This window comes from Apostichopus japonicus, chromosome 3 (genome assembly GCF_037975245.1).
Source record: "Apostichopus japonicus isolate 1M-3 chromosome 3, ASM3797524v1, whole genome shotgun sequence".
NCBI lineage: Eukaryota > Metazoa > Echinodermata > Holothuroidea > Aspidochirotida > Stichopodidae > Apostichopus > Apostichopus japonicus.
This window is the reverse complement of record NC_092563.1, coordinates 20,086,817-20,101,082: the sequence shown is the minus strand read 5'-3', so window position 1 is coordinate 20,101,082 and position 14,266 is coordinate 20,086,817. Positions and strand designations below refer to the sequence as shown.

Here is a 14,266-nt window from a genome sequence, read left to right as displayed (position 1 = left end):
TGAAAACAGTAAGAGTAAATGTGTGGTTGAAACAAAAAGGTTGTTGCTTGAGAATCAACTGATCTTGAACATTTTTAGTGATATGTTGCATGATGTACTTTTCTATATAAAAAAAAAATGAGTCCACTGCTGTTGTAGTGGTAAAATGAAATATTAATGAAAAGTAAATAGGAAGTATAATTACTGCCACTTAGGGCATGTATAACTTATTTTTTACAATATATTAAAAATTTTAAACAAAGTTTGTAGTTTTGAGTCTAATTTATTGTTTTCTAATGTGGTAGCAGTAAACCGAGCACTTTAAATAATTCTGGATAACTATCCAAACACACTTTGTTGTATCACTTTAAGAATATGAAAAAAATAACATTCTTGTACAAAGGTAAACATTAGATACTCAGCATTAATATTTTGCCATGCTGGTCAGCGGTGTATACAATTACGGTCAGTGTTGTAATCTTAACTGTGCAGTGATGCTGCACTGATCTTATGTCATCTTCTGTGAAAAGTGTTACTCTAAAGTTATGTTGCTTTTTATTCTAACTTTGCATTTGATGATTATCTTTTGCAGTTGATGATGAACCCCCACAAATTGTGTGTATTGACTTCACTGCTGTTGCCCCTATCAATAGCGGTGGAATTGCGGTTGATTTCCCAGAACCCACTGCAACTGATAATTCAGGTATAGCTAGTGTTGTTTCCAGTACAGTTACACCTGGAGTATTCTTCAGGACTGGGGATACTACCGTCACCTATATCTTTAGTGACCCTTCTGGGAATTCTGCTCCGTGTTCTTTTGTTGTCACTGTGGAGGAGAGTGAGTATATCAAATTTGATCATTTTGCTATATTGGTGGCTCGAAAGTATAATCAAAGCAATACACGTATGGATACTGACTTGTATAATATAGACTGCCTTCAGCATTATGATGAATCAACCCTCCACTGGTTACCATCTAGCAGAGAGAAGATAAACTTGGCAATAAGGTTGCTATAGATGATGAAATATTGAACATGGGAGTATGAATTGATAGATGATGATTGTAAGGTTCTATTCATCCCAGTGTTATTCTATTTGTCATCCTTCATTCTTTAATATTCTATGATGAAATATTGAACATGCGAGTATGAATTGATAGATGATGATTGTATTGGTTCTATTCATCCCAGTGCTTGCTCTACTTGTCAACCTTCATTCTTTAATACAGTATCTTATGATAAAATATTAAATATGGAAGTATGAAATGATAGATGATGATTGTAAGGTTTAATTCATCACATTGCTTGGCTCTACTTGTCATCCTTCATTCTTTAATATAAATGATGAAATGTTAAACATAGATGTATGAATATATAGATAATGATTGTAAGGTTTTATATATCCCATTGCTTGTTCTACTTGTCATCCTTCATTCTTTAATATTCAATGATGAAATATTGAACATAGACTAATGACTATATAGATAATGATTGTAGGGTTTTATTCATCCCATTGCTTGTTCTACTTGTCATCCTTCATTCTTAATATTCTATGATCCCAGTGCTTGTTCTTACAAGGTTATAAATTGTCATGTTATTGTTGTTTTAGTTGATTCCCAAAGACCTTCACTGACTTGCTCTGGAAACATAGTATTGACAGTACTGGATGGAGTTACAGAGAGATCTGTATCATGGTCTGAGCCTGTCGTAATGGATAACTCTGGCAGTGTGTCATTGGCAAGCCAGTCTCACCAGTCAGGAGATTCATTTCCTGTGGGAACAACTACAGTGTTATACACCTATCAAGATCCATCTGGAAATGTTGCAACTTGCAGTTATGACATTATTATTGTCACAGGTAACACTTTTTAAAATTGATTGTTTTCATACATTTGATGAGATGATATTTAATAGATTTATTTTGCAGGCGCGTAGCGAGGAGAATTTGCCAAGGGAGGGGCGCACCTGTAGGCAAACTATCAGAGCAGTATATTCGGCATTGAAAATTTTCTAAGCGAAGCGCCACCATAAGTTGTCGCTACGCGTACAAGAAAAGTTTGGCTGAAAATGCCTCCCAGATCGCTGGAAATGGCACTTTCCAGGCCTTGTATGTTGCATCTAAGCTTGAAATTACTAGCGATATCATAAAAACATACCAAAAAATGCTCAAGGGGGGCGGGCGACCCCTTTGCCCCCCCCCCCTTGGCTACGCTCCTGGTCTTTTTTTATATATATAAAACAACCTACATTCTTTTGTATGTTCACTCACCATAGACTTTAGTTTCAGACTATTCCACAATCCAGTTTTTTTTTTGGCGAGAAAAAAGTATTAAAATTATATGATATAAACTAGTGAGATGGAGTCGGCTATTAATACCAGTTACTGGAGTATTGTGCGTAAAGGTTACAGTGAGTAACAAAGTTACGATAACTGTTTTTATATTTCAATTACCTGTTTAAGACACACTTCAACTGTCCATTTGTATTGACTTTCCTCCAGACATTCCATGTCAAATAAATACATGCCTGAATGGTGGATCGTGTATTGCTTTGGACTTGGATACTACTATGTGCGTCTGTCCACGATGTTTTGAAGGAGATATCTGCCAGTTTGGTGAGTATGTAAAATAAAGGATGCAGGTTATTTCATTTGGTTCTTCAAAAGGTTATTCCTGTTACCACCATTTTCTGGATAAAAAGTGTGCATAAAATATTACAAAGACAGTCTCAGGATATTACTCTTGTAACGCCCCTAACAGGGTTAAACTTGCCAAAAAGTTGTGAATTGGATGAAGCAGTTGTATGGCCACCCTTGGTTAGGATGAAAGTGGGACAATTATAATTTGCGAACTAATAAAACAAAAACAAAAAATTGAATTTCACAGACAAAGGAAATGTGATACTGAACTGCCACCAAAGTGTCTACATATATGAAGCTATATAACTTTTATATCTTGAGGTCATTACAGTAACCCTCAATATGTATGTAACAATAATAAGGAGCACCATCACTACTAGGTCAACCATATAAATAATAGTCAATATGTCAATTCATGCAATAGATTTGGACTGCACAGCTGACACAGAGGTCCATGCTCCTTAAGCCACAACATTGCTAGTTGTATAATGATGATAGAAGAATGCTCCAGCACAGACACATTCTTTTACTGTACGACCAGAATACTACCCAACACACTCAGCTCTTTATGATACCGTCTGCACTTAGCCATACAATGTGGGGCGGTATTGCAGTCCAAACAACCGTATAATTTGACCAATATTGCACGAGTAACAATGCAAATTAACAATCCACATAAACAATGATATTCATTAAAAGTGAAAATCATTAATTAACCCAAAGCGGAACCCACCCATAAGTCAACAAACACAACAAAACTTCACAGGGCATGGAGATAATTTCACTCTACCTTGCTCCTAAAACTTAGGTTTGTAATTAATACTTTTAAGGGCAATGCGCCCATAGTACAATGAGAACACAGACTTGGGCTTGCTTATACTATGACGAACATAAAGTTACATGAAGAACTGGCCAAGGGACATCATTGGGCATCATTTTAAACATATACAACGAAAATGCTCTTTTAGAGAACAAAGACACAAGTGTTCTAACTAAACATAACTTCAAGAGACCTCTGTCCTCGCGTGGCTAGAACATTCCACATGGCTAAGGAGGATCCATTGTGAAGGATATTTTCATGAGAGCTGGACAGCTGACAAGAGGAGAGAACAAACAAATTAGCATATGAAGCCATAGCATGACGCTATACACCCAAAGTTGGGAGGGGAGGGGGAGGGAGGGTGTCACATAACCACTGAAAACAATTAAAACAATAATCATCAGATTAAACTACTGGAAACTACTCAAAGGGTGATGCTTAGGGCATCACACTCTTACAGTATCAGACACATGGCTTTGACAATACTAGAAGCAAGTTACATTTTGCTTAACTTTCTCATTAAATGACAAGATGTTGTGTAAAGAGTATCATAATTGATTTTTGTCTTTCAGCTATTGATCCATGTGAGGGGAATCTCTGTGGCTCAGGATCAACCTGTATCCCTGTTCCATATAGCTGTACCTTATACACCTGTGAATGTCCTAGATGTTTCATGGGACAATTTTGCACAGAAGGTAATTTCTTTCACAACTAAGCTCAATTAATGAATTTGATATCTGTATTTCATCAGCAGTAATATTGCCTATATTTGGCCTAGTTGCATAGTTAATATGAACTTTGTGCAACTTGTGTATAATTGGATAAAATGTTTCCTCACAAAGAGATCTTGGTGGAACTTCATAACAAAGTATGTAGACCCTCCGAGGTAAGTATAAGAACCCTATTAATATTAGTGGACGTTGAAGGTCAGTTGAGGTCAACAGTGATCAAATATTAAAAATCTCGCAACATGATATCTTCAATAGATATAGCTTGCATAAAATTTGTTCATGGATTGTTGATCCACCTTTGTACGTTGCAGTACCTTCCAGTTTACATGAATTTAAATTCAGTGTTAGTAAAAATTGTTATTCGTGGTCAACAAAAGTCTGAAACCTTTTTAAACACAAATAGTTAACTCAAATGTAATACTTGAGTGGAGTTAATGTAGGTAGATCCGTACTAGTGGAAAATCCTTGCTGGGCATAAATTCAAAATTTAAAAGTCTTTGTGCAATGTGACGAGGAACCACTAACCCTAATTAGCATTCATGTTCAACGTTGTGTGCATATGAAGGTACACTAGTGATAATGGTGCAACATTGCTTTGTAATTTGGTGGTTTGCATCTTACTGAAGAGGTTTTTTCCGGAAATTGACAATTCCTTGTACAGCAGGTAACATTGTATCTTTGACAATAAGGATAACAAAACAGTCTTCTTCAAGCTGAAATGTATTGTCACAGCAGATGCCACCAGATGAATTAATAAATAGACCCCGAGTCATTACTTTGCCAGCTTTCTTTGTTATTTTGACTTGTTTCGAGCTGTATGGTGCCTACCATTATTTTTTCTTAGCTTTATGAATTTTTTCACGTTTGATTCACTTGGTTTTTGCTTAATTGTGTCAGCTTTTCTGAAATATTGTGCTTGTAAAGTGAACTCTGCTTTAACCATTTTTAAATATTTGCAATTAATGTAATAGGTTGAAATTATCAATCAATTGTATTCAACTCATACTTTTGTTTCAGTTGGTAACGTATGTGATGCCAATGATTGTGTCAATGGAGCTGTCTGCCAGCCTGATCCAGTTGATTGTACACTGTATGTCTGCCAGTGTCCACCATGCTTTTCTGGAGCAAGCTGTGAACAACGTTAGTAGCCAGTTCTTTATTACTACCAATGATAAGCACATGTGTTATAATTGTTATTATTCTGTTAAGCCCTACAAGAATTATTTCATAGTTTGTTTGGCACTATATAAAAATTATGTATTATTATGATCATATTATTATTATGTTTGAACAACAACTGGTCTAAACCACATGCAATAATCCTCATCAAACTATGACGACATTTTATATGCAAAACATCTTGAACATGACCTTAGAGAAATGTTGGTTATATTTTCGGTCGAACATATATATGACTTTAAAGGATATGTAACCGAAATTGAGCCAGTATAAATCGAACAAAAGTCTTGAAGACGGTCATTGTTTTTTAATTCAGGGCAAATGAAAAGAAGCACTTGTTTAACCCCTGTCCCCATAGCTTGTCCCAATGCCAAGATAAATTTCAATACAGTTTATGATATGGGGAATGTGACATGTTGCAGTAATTGTGCCAATACACATAGGTAAGACAGAGAATAGTGTCTTAGTTTCGTTGCTTTTGATTCCCAAAAAAGGGTTTTCATAATTCAAGTCAGTATTTGATTAAATTGTTTGATTTGTTTTGAACAGCACAAAATACCCTTTCCAAACCCATTGTAGTTTGTCCATGGATATTAATATCCAATTGGATGGTTTCTCGTGCAGTAATTTTGAATATTTATTCTGGGTTTGATTTCTTCGTACAGGTGCTGATGGATGTGTTCCAAACCCTTGTGTCAATAATGGAATCTGCTCAAATCTTAACATCATGGAGTGCAGTGCCTATCGGTGTGATTGCGTTGGCTGCTTTTCTGGATATAACTGCGAACTACGTATGTTCCAGTAGCTTTGATAATTTCTTTAGTAATACATTTCACTGATACCGCCAGTCTTCACCAATTCATTATGTTGTCTCGACACTCAGTAATTATACAAACTGGTGACGATGCTTTCTTTTCTGCGCAATGATCATATCAGGGGCGTAGCCAGTATGTAGCACTGTAGGCCCAGGCCTACACTTTTTTGGCCAAGTTACTATTTTTTTTAAACACCCATAATTCAAATCCATAAGCTTGCTGGACGAGTTTAAGAGTCTTGACAGGAAGAACTATTGAAATGAACGTAGCAAGAATATGGCTAAATTAGGTGACCTATTCTTTTGCCATCTAGGCTGTCATTTCTATCACTATTACTAGTTTAACTTGTTTGATGTTTGGGTTTAAAAGTGCTATTGAATGAGGTGTCTCAAGTTAGCAAGAGGCCAGGGAACCAGAACGAACACTCGGGAAGGGCCGTTTCCGGCCATCTGGGTGGTTTGTAAAAACAAAAATTTTCTTGTACGCTCCGCGCCAACTGATGGTGGCCCTCCGCTCATATAGTCGTGCCTACAACTTTGAAAATCTTGGCTATGCCCCTGCATATAGCAGTATATTGACACAATGTGTTATGTACTTTGTGACAGGGAGGTAGCACACACTTGAGAGTCTTCAAAGAATTTATAACTCTCAAGAAGACGCTGAAACATTTCAATATTTGGAAATACTCATGGACTCATATAGTGTTATTGCTAGTTTTGTTTTATCGTTACTTCTGATGGAGGATTGCAGCAAATTGTGGAGATTAATGCGGATTGCATGGTTTTAGTGTGTAAGGTTCCATAAGGAAAGGAACCTAAGCAATTGTGATGTGTTACAGAGTACATTGCATATTCTTACCCAGCCTTTCAGAAACTTCAATTATACTCGTTTTTCATGACACCATTCAAATTATCCCGAACAAATGTCAAATGATTGTCCTGCAGGAGTGAACAATGGAGGAGGTTAGAGTTATTGTTAGTTGCCTTGGTGCTTTATAAAGCAATGCTCCTTTCTTTAGTTTATCCAGAGCTATATACATCCATGAAAGTTATATGGACTGATCCATTGCTAACTTTTGCACAAATTTACCATTTTGAACATTGAAAGTTCTTTTAAAAAATGACTGTTTTTTCTACTTTCAGCCATACCAAACCCATGTGATAATTTCCCTTGTTTGAATGGAGGAACCTGTACCAGAAATATTGAAGTGTGTGCTTCCTACACATGCCGATGTCAAACAGGATTTGATGGTGACAACTGTGAGCAACGTAAGCCATTCAGTTTATGCTGAGTTTAAATTATTCTGATGATCCTCGATGTAAGTTTTGTCAGCATTCAATGACAATTAAGTAGGTTGGTGTATTGATCAGTGCTAGATGATCACTTGAAGAGTAAGAAGATACTAAAATCATCTAAATAAAACAATTGTTGACTTCTGATGGAGATAAGGTTGGTGCAGGAAGTGATCAATCTTGGTCTATACTGACTGCTGTCCTGTACTAAAGAAGAACCTATGTTACCTTCCAAATCAGTGTAGTAAATTGTTGGAATACAATGCACTAAAGTGATCTTTTTGTCTATTACAGAGGTCATAGCACTGGCGAATCCATGTAACAGCTTCCCTTGCCGGAATGGTGCGTCGTGTATGTCTGCTCCTGGTGAGACTACTTATGTCTGTCTTTGCAGATCTGGATACTCTGGAATCAACTGCGATATGATGTCAGGTACAATACAAACCTATATATCTGTTTTAGAACCAATACAAACATCTGTGTGTAGCAGTAATGCACATAAAAACATTTCACTTTTTTAAATTAATCTCTGTTGTTACTTTACTTTACAGCTTCATTTAGTACCACATGTAATATCAACACTGAAAACATCAACATCAAAAATAAATAAGAAGTATGCAATATATACGCAAAATATACAATATTTCTTTTAACACCGGCATTTTTCCGGATAAGCTTAAAATAGCAAAGGTAAAACCAATCATTAAAAAAGGAGACTCCAGTCATTTTGAGAATTACCGCCCTATATCTTTATTGTCAGTCTTTTCCAAAATTATTGAACGATTAATGTTTAATCGTATATACAGTTTTTTATGTAAATATAATATTCTTAATAACGAGCAGTACGGATTTCGTCCTGACCATTCTACAGAATTAGCTTTAGCAGATGCAGTCAATAATATTTATAATAGTCTTGATAAGAATAATACCTGTGTAGGCGTATTTCTCGACCTATCCAAAGCTTTTGACACCATCGATCAAAAAATATTACTAAGTAAATTATCTTTTTATGGTATCAGAGGAACAACCCTAAATTGGCTAGATAGTTATCTTTCAAATAGATACCAGTACACCTTATATAAAAATTCTAAATCTGAACTTGCTAAAATCGTTTGCGGAGTTCCTCAGGGTTCTATACTAGGTCCATTACTATTCATAATTTATGTCAATGATATCGTCAATGTCTCCGATATTGCTAACACAATATTATTTGCCGACGACACAAATATTTTCTTCGATTCCCAAAATCTACTCTCATCACATGAAACTGTTTCTACTGAGCTAACTAAATTTTCCAACTGGTTTGCGGCAAACAAATTATCTCTTAATATAGAAAAAACTAATTATATGGTGTTCAATGCTAGTTACACATTCAGATGGGATCACAATATTACCATGAATGAGAACATTATTAATCGGGTTAACACTACTAAGTTCTTGGGTGTACACATAGACAGTAAACTTTCTTGGCGTGATCATATATCAGCAGTCTGCAACAGAGTGGCTAGAAATACTGGTATTATATGCAAATTAAAACATTATTTACCTCCAAATATTCTCAGAACCCTGTATATAACTCTGAATATACCCCAATTAACTTATTGCACGACTATTTGGTCAGGAACCTATTCTACATATCTTAATCACCTATGTGTCCTCCAGAAGAGAGCTATCCGCCATATTTCACATGCTGCACCACGTGATCACACTAGCCCACTATTCAAAAGATTAAATTTATTAAAACTAAATGACATTATAAGAGTCCAGCTTGCAACATTTGCATATAAAGCATGGAATGGATAGCTACCCGAGGCTTTTAAAGATTTTATTTATAGTAATAGACTAATCCACAACCATCAAACACGCCATTGTAATAACGCACATGTTTTATACCACCGAAGTACTATGGGTTCTTTAAGCCCTCGTATTCGTGCCATAAAAACGTGGAATAATCTCCAAGATAATGTTAAGAATAAGTCTTCTTACTCTGTATTCAAAAGGAATCTCCAAACTGAAATTATTTCTCACTATTGATGGATTTATTCTTGTGTGTGTTTGGAATTAAGATCAATTATAAAGATTGTAAGAATTGTTTACTAAGATTATTATTTTCATCGTCAATTCTATTATTACATCATTGTAGATGCTACTATTAACTTTTCTTTTCTATTCTTAAATTGTTTCTCTCTTATCTTCTTTTTGGGGAGTCTTCTACTTTGTTAAGCCTTGCAGGCTTTATAGGAGACTTCCCTTCACACTGTAACTTGTGATGAAACGAATAAATATACAAATTCAAATACAGAAGTACAAGTTTATTAAACCGTCAGCAAACAAAACTCAATAAAGATTTTATTTCATCATGTGTCCTGTATTAGACTTTTGAAGCATTGCAGGCAATTTAGCATGTCCAAAGAGTACAACAAACTTACTGCTTGTGGTATAATATCTGTTTTATTGGATCGAAAATGTGTTCTTAACAGTAACCCTACTGGTTAATGAAACGCATCTCTTTCAAGCGCACTATAATGATAGTTTCTAGGATTTTTTAGATTTTATGATGTTCTGTTGTGTTGGTTTTTAGGTTCTGGCTTCAATCGGAATTTTCAAGTTTTAGCATTCCAATTGTAGATTTTGTAGTCAATCTGTTTTATCGCTTTACTCTTCACCGGTGCTTTTAATCATTTTTCGATCTCATTTTCCTGTATATCTGTATATGGTATATGCATTTACTGTTTGATGTCATTGTATAGTCAAGATTGTTTGTAAAGGGCACAGATGCGTAGAGCGCTATATAAGATTTTATTTACATTACATACAATGGAATAAGTGTACATCTCTACATAGAACCACATACCTTAACTTTAATTTCTTTCAGTTCCTGGTGCTGACTTGTGTTCAAGCAACACTTGCCAGAATAGTGGAAACTGTTTTGTGAGCTTTGATAGTGGAAGTCCAGCTGGTTTCTACCAACCTCAATATGTTTGTTTATGTGCAGCAGGGTTTACTGGATTCAACTGTTTCATTAATACTGGTAAAATAACTTTGTTATTCATGTGCCACTTGTTAACCTAAAAATTGAATTACAATAAAATGATGATTATTTACCTATTAACATAGCAAGCATATTTCATGAACCATTATCAGATGGGTAGTTTACTAATTATCATTTTCAATTAATATGATTGAATAGAAGAAACTGAACTTAGGCCCTTGAACATCTTGCATGTAAAATCAGATGACTCACTCCATGAAGGAACTAATACTGTTTCATACACATATGATGATCATGATCATTAAGGTAGTATCATTTGTTAAAAGTTCAAAGCTTTGACAATAGTTTTCACTTGATTAGCTATTAATGTAATATGGCAGGCAAAGGTCTTCTTGAGATGGTTTTGTCATTAAGAGTAATACATGGCTATTCTCTTTTGTCATTTGGAATCAATGATGTTTTAAGAATCTCATAGGCAAAGGTCTTCTTGAGGTGGTTTGTCATTAAGAGTAATACATGGCTATTCTCTTTTGTCATTTGGAATCAATGATGTTTTAAGACTCTCATAGGCAAAGGTCTTCTTGAGATGGTTTGTCATTAAGAGTAATACATGACTATTCTCTTTTGTCATTTGGAATCACTGATGTTTTAAGAATCTCATAGGCAAAGGTCTTCTTGAGATGGTTTGTCATTAAGAGTAATACATGGCTATTCTCTTTTGTCATTTGGAATCACTGATGTTTTAAGAATCTCATAGGCAAAGGTCTCTTGAGATGGTTTGTCATTAAGAGTAATACATGGCTATTCTCTTTTGTCATTTGGAATCACTGATGTTTTAAGAATCTCATAGGCAAAGGTCTTCTTGAGATGGTTGTCATAAGAGGAAGCATGACTATTCTCTTTTGTCATTTGGAATCAATGATGTTTTAAGAATCTCATAGGCAAAGGTCTTCTTGAGATGGTTTGTCATTAAGAGTAATACATGACTATTCTCTTTTGTCATTTGGAATCAATGATGTTTTAAGAATCTCATAGGCAAAGGTCTTCTTGAGATGGTTTGTCATTAAGAGTAATACATGACTATTCTCTTTTGTCATTTGAATCAATGGTTTAAGAATCTCATAGGCAAAGGTCTTCTTGGGATGGAGAGTAATACATGATGCTGATTTCTCTGCAGCCTTGGTAGCTCCTGACATGGATCCCTGTAGTCAGTCAACGGGGTCTGGATGTCTGAACGGAGGAAAGTGTGTTAATACTTACAACAGCTTCTCAAGAGACGTGGACTATGTCTGCACTTGTGCAAGACCATATACTGGGAAGAACTGTGAGAGGGCATGTAAGCATATTAATAGCTGTTATTGGCAGCTTTAATTCCATCTCTATGCAAATTGTCTTATTAAACCTATATATCCTCAAACAAAGTATTTCCAGACCTACTGTCAACATAGAATGCCTGAGGTGCCACGTCCACTATAATTCTATTAAAAAAAGCAGAATCACAAGAAATATATATTTCTTTGGTTGAAATTCTTAAATTGGGCCAGTGACCAAAAGAGTTTACTTGTAGGTTCAATACTATTTATGATGTGACCCAATATGTAAATAATTAATGGCAATGAATGTTTATCATATTCATTGAATACAAATCAATCACTTCATTAGTAATTGATTTTTTATTTGACTGTTGTTTATTATCAGATGTTGATCCTTGTAACAGTGCTCCATGCCAGTTTGGAGGAACTTGTACTTCATTCCAGGAATACTTCATATGTACTTGTGATGTTGGTTTCATGGGCACGTTCTGTCATATACCAACCTGTGAGTAACCCACAACTCAACAGTTGTTTTGGAGTACACGTTATATATATTTAGTCTGTTTTAGGCTTTTACATTAATTGTCCTACTATGCTATAGTTTCTCATACTTATTTATATTTAAACATTGACTACGATTGAATCTATTTTACTATTTACGTACTTCTGAATTTGTTTTGGACTATTGCGTTTTGGGCTACTTGTTTTTTTAATTATTTTGTTTTATTTTAGTGTCGTTTAGTACATGTGTTTTTTTTTGTTTTTTTTATTATTTTTTTTATTGTTGCTTTTACAGTTTTTGCCTTAATGGTTCTATATATTTAATGTTTTGGTTTTTAGGTTTTACATATGTAGAGCGCTTTAAGCAGCTTTGCTGATTATGCGCTACATAAATATTATTATTATTATTATTATTATTATTATTATTATTATTATTATTATTATTATTATTATTATTATTATTATTATTATTATTATTATTATTATTATTATTATTATTATTATTATTATTATTATTATTATTATTATTATTATTATTATTATTATTATTATTATTATTATTATTATTATTATTATTATTATTATTATTATTATTATTATTATTATTATTATTATTATTATTATTATTATTATTATTATTATTATTATTATTATTATTATTATTATGTGTTCATAAGTTTTATTATGTAACGTTAACTTGATAGTTGCTTTCTTTAGTCTGGGTTTTTATGGAATGTGAGCTTATATTGATCTCACTATCATCAGATTAGTTATATTTTCATCATTTGTAAATTGTTACATCTTTATGAACTTTGCCCTTTTCACTATATTTAGTATTCATATGTTTGGTAAAGTTTGTTATTTTCTTTATTCTGTGTATTACAGTGGACATAACTGCTCCAGTTGTAAGGAACTGTCCAGAGAACATAGTACTGAACAGTCGATTTAATGAGCCTGTGGTGGGTGTCTGGATAGCACCTACAGCGTCTGATGACAGCGGGTTTGTTGATGTCTTATTCGTGTCCCACATGTCTGGTTTCCTGTTTCCTCCTGGTTACACAGCAGTATCCTACATATATGTTGATCCATCCAACAACCAAGCAGCATGCTCCTTTGTCGTCTCAGTTCTTGGATGTAAGTATAACAAATACACCTTCATTAACAATGTGAGGCCACGCTACCAGGTGCTGCCCAAACCCTGAGGTGGTGCTCAAACCCTGAGGTGGTGCTCAAACGCCGAGGTGGTGCTCGAACCCGAGGGAACTGACACAGCTGGTCACTTAAGTATCCCATGCTTTACAATTATTACATGACAATTAATGCACTTTGTTCCACCCTTAACTTTATTTACATTACACAGGCCAACACCCCCTCCCTTCCTCCCACCAACCCCATTCCTTTCTTGCATTGCCTCCTCCTCCTATACACTGCGCTTACCAATGCACCACAATTCACATGTAAAAAATAACAATGATATTGTTGACATAGAATAAAACAAATTGCACAACTTTACATTAATAACAAGGAAGCTGGTTCTCTATGATGTTGCATTGCTAAAGGTGATCCTTGAACAGTGTAAAGATAATTGTCTCTTTCAATTTAACCCAACCATGAGAGTAGGCAATCTAATGAGATATTACCTACTGTACAATTCAATATATATCTTCCCTTTTTCTTCTTCTCCGCCTCCTCCTCCTTCTCAGCTGTGACTGTCCCTGCCATCTCAATCGTTGGGTGTCCAGGTGATATCTATTTAAGAACTCTTACAGGTTCTGCAGTTGCTCTTTGGACTAGTCCAACAGCAAGTAGCAGTAGTGGTCAGACTTTGAATACGATGCAATCCCAATTCAGTGGATCATCATTCAACTTGGGAACAACCGTTGTGATCTATACTTACTCTGACAACTTAGGCAATCAAGCTTCCTGCATCTTCACTGTGAACGTAGCGTTTGGTAAGAAAGAAAACCTTGGTTTTGGGACTATATTCAATGCAATATTGACATGATC

The 14,266-nt window shown here is 34.8% G+C and overlaps 2 protein-coding genes across 11 annotated transcripts in view; one reads left to right on the top strand and one right to left on the bottom strand.

Moving 5' to 3' along the window:
• LOC139965400 (uncharacterized) overlaps nucleotides 1–14,266 on the bottom strand; it is a 310,151-nt gene that overhangs the window by 207,579 nt on the left and 88,306 nt on the right. The window lies entirely within an intron of this gene.
• Nucleotides 1–14,266, top strand: part of LOC139965384 (uncharacterized) — a 135,062-nt gene that overhangs the window by 104,826 nt on the left and 15,970 nt on the right. For all 10 annotated transcript variants that reach the window (XM_071967701.1, XM_071967702.1, XM_071967698.1 and 7 more), the window contains 13 exons: nucleotides 572–817; nucleotides 1,588–1,836; nucleotides 2,479–2,592; nucleotides 4,009–4,131; nucleotides 5,185–5,307; nucleotides 6,012–6,137; nucleotides 7,304–7,429; nucleotides 7,748–7,885; nucleotides 10,329–10,484; nucleotides 11,623–11,781; nucleotides 12,144–12,263; nucleotides 13,145–13,393; nucleotides 13,963–14,211. In XM_071967701.1, the coding sequence (XP_071823802.1) occupies nucleotides 572–817; nucleotides 1,588–1,836; nucleotides 2,479–2,592; nucleotides 4,009–4,131; nucleotides 5,185–5,307; nucleotides 6,012–6,137; nucleotides 7,304–7,429; nucleotides 7,748–7,885; nucleotides 10,329–10,484; nucleotides 11,623–11,781; nucleotides 12,144–12,263; nucleotides 13,145–13,393; nucleotides 13,963–14,211 (2,178 nt within the window). The remainder of the gene's footprint in view (nucleotides 1–571; nucleotides 818–1,587; nucleotides 1,837–2,478; nucleotides 2,593–4,008; nucleotides 4,132–5,184; nucleotides 5,308–6,011; nucleotides 6,138–7,303; nucleotides 7,430–7,747; nucleotides 7,886–10,328; nucleotides 10,485–11,622; nucleotides 11,782–12,143; nucleotides 12,264–13,144; nucleotides 13,394–13,962; nucleotides 14,212–14,266) is intronic.